Source organism: Aplysia californica, unplaced genomic scaffold, assembly GCF_000002075.1.
Source record: "Aplysia californica isolate F4 #8 unplaced genomic scaffold, AplCal3.0 scaffold00600, whole genome shotgun sequence".
Lineage (NCBI taxonomy): Eukaryota > Metazoa > Mollusca > Gastropoda > Aplysiida > Aplysiidae > Aplysia > Aplysia californica.
This window is the reverse complement of record NW_004797870.1, coordinates 71699-73437: the sequence shown is the minus strand read 5'-3', so window position 1 is coordinate 73437 and position 1739 is coordinate 71699. Positions and strand designations below refer to the sequence as shown.

Here is a 1739-nt window from a genome sequence, read left to right as displayed (position 1 = left end):
ACACACACACACACACACGCACACACACTATCACACATGTTAATACCTGTTTACTCCATAAAATACGGGATCCACACTGATGGAAGCACCACCGTCCGGCGATAAGAAGGCAATTGTAAACTCGCCCCCTGCGGGTCCAGGCGCAACACTGGAAGAAAAAAAAGAACCAAAAAATGTTTGCATTTTGATATTTGGATCAAAGCTCAACTTTTGCCTTTTGATATTTTTGGATCAAAGCTGTCTTTAAAAATCATGTGTTTCTTTGTTAATGTGTATCCCTGCTAAATTGGTTCCCCAAAATGGTTACGAGTAATATTATTATGATCATTTGTATTATCTGGTGTAAATGTGTTTTCTGAAGTTGAGTAGCGCCGTTATAACATTCTTACAAGTAAAGATGCTTTGTGAAGTAGGGACAATAAAGGGGGCTCTCGTGACCTTAGAGGTCAAGGTGTTCGCATCTCATTCAAAGGTCCCGGGTTCGAATTCGGATAGCAACGGAAACTTTTTCTTCTCTAAAATTGCCTCCTTGCACCTCCTATCCTACTCTCTAGCAATGTTCTGTCGTCTGCTTTGTCCTCTACTTTCTGCCCCCACCCCCTCAACTCCTTTGCCCCCTCCTCTTGGCTCCTGACTCTTTCTGCTTGCTTTCCACTGCTATTTCTTGGCTCCTTCTTACTACTGTCTTTCAGCCACATCCCTGATCTTCTGGTAGGAAAGATCTACACCTAGCCTTCTCGGACAAGAGCGAAAAATCTGGGATGACCTGTGAGCAAGTAGCGCACGTTAAAGATCCCTTGGTGGTCTAAAATCATTAAGAGTATGCTTCGGCAGAAACCCGGACAAATTTCAAAATTTCCCACCAACTTGAAACTTTTCATGTGTCCGCGGGCTCATATGACCTTATGCAGTTGCGAGCGCCGTAAAACACTTATCAAAAAAAAGGGAAAAAATACAATAAAAAAGAGACTAGACCATGCCTGCTTAGTAACCTTATACAATAAAGGTTGAGCGGTGGTGACAATTGGCTTTATCCACCAGTCTTAACCAGATGCCTATATTATAGTTATGTCCATCAGTGGACGTTATATCTACTGACCCACTGATAACGGCGCTGTCCCACTGTCGGGCCGTCAAGGTACAGGTCAACAGGGCTGAGCGATACAGGAACAGGGGCTCCGTCTGAATGGTCAACTCTGTACAGAGAAATCAATCAATCAATCAGTCAATCAATCAATCAATCTATCTATCAATCAGTCAATCCACCAATCATTCAATCAATCAATCAATCAATCAACTATCAATCTATCAATCGGCTGATCGATCAATCGATCAATCATCCAATCAACTATTAATCAATGAATCGATGAATCAATCAGTCAACTACGAATCTGTCCGTCGGCTGATCGATCAATCAGTCAATCATTCAATCAACAATTAATCTATCAATCGATCAATTAACCAATCAATCAATCAATCAACCAATGAATAGATAAATACATTAAAAAGATAAGATAAGATAAGATAAGATAAGATATGGTTAAACTTTATTGATCTACGAGAAAAGTTTTGAGTGGACATGCGACAACATCAGCATATAAAGATTCAGCATCAAAACAGAAGTGTAGTGGTAGTTACATTCTTGTTCAATAATACACGGACGACGATGCACAACTCAGTCAAACATGTGTACTCAAACGGTAAGTGCATGAGCTTGAACTCTATCAGCCCTCCCTCTC

General features: G+C 40.8%; 1 protein-coding gene across 1 annotated transcript in view; it reads right to left on the bottom strand.

Annotated features, from left to right (window-relative positions):
* LOC101852721 (mucin-17-like) overlaps window positions 1-1739 on the bottom strand; it is a 31247-nt gene that overhangs the window by 22072 nt on the left and 7436 nt on the right. The window contains exons 3-4 of the mRNA XM_013087538.2: window positions 1104-1196; window positions 78-148 (exon numbers count right to left, since the gene is read on the bottom strand). Of these exons, the coding sequence (XP_012942992.2) occupies window positions 78-148; window positions 1104-1196 (164 nt within the window). The remainder of the gene's footprint in view (window positions 1-77; window positions 149-1103; window positions 1197-1739) is intronic.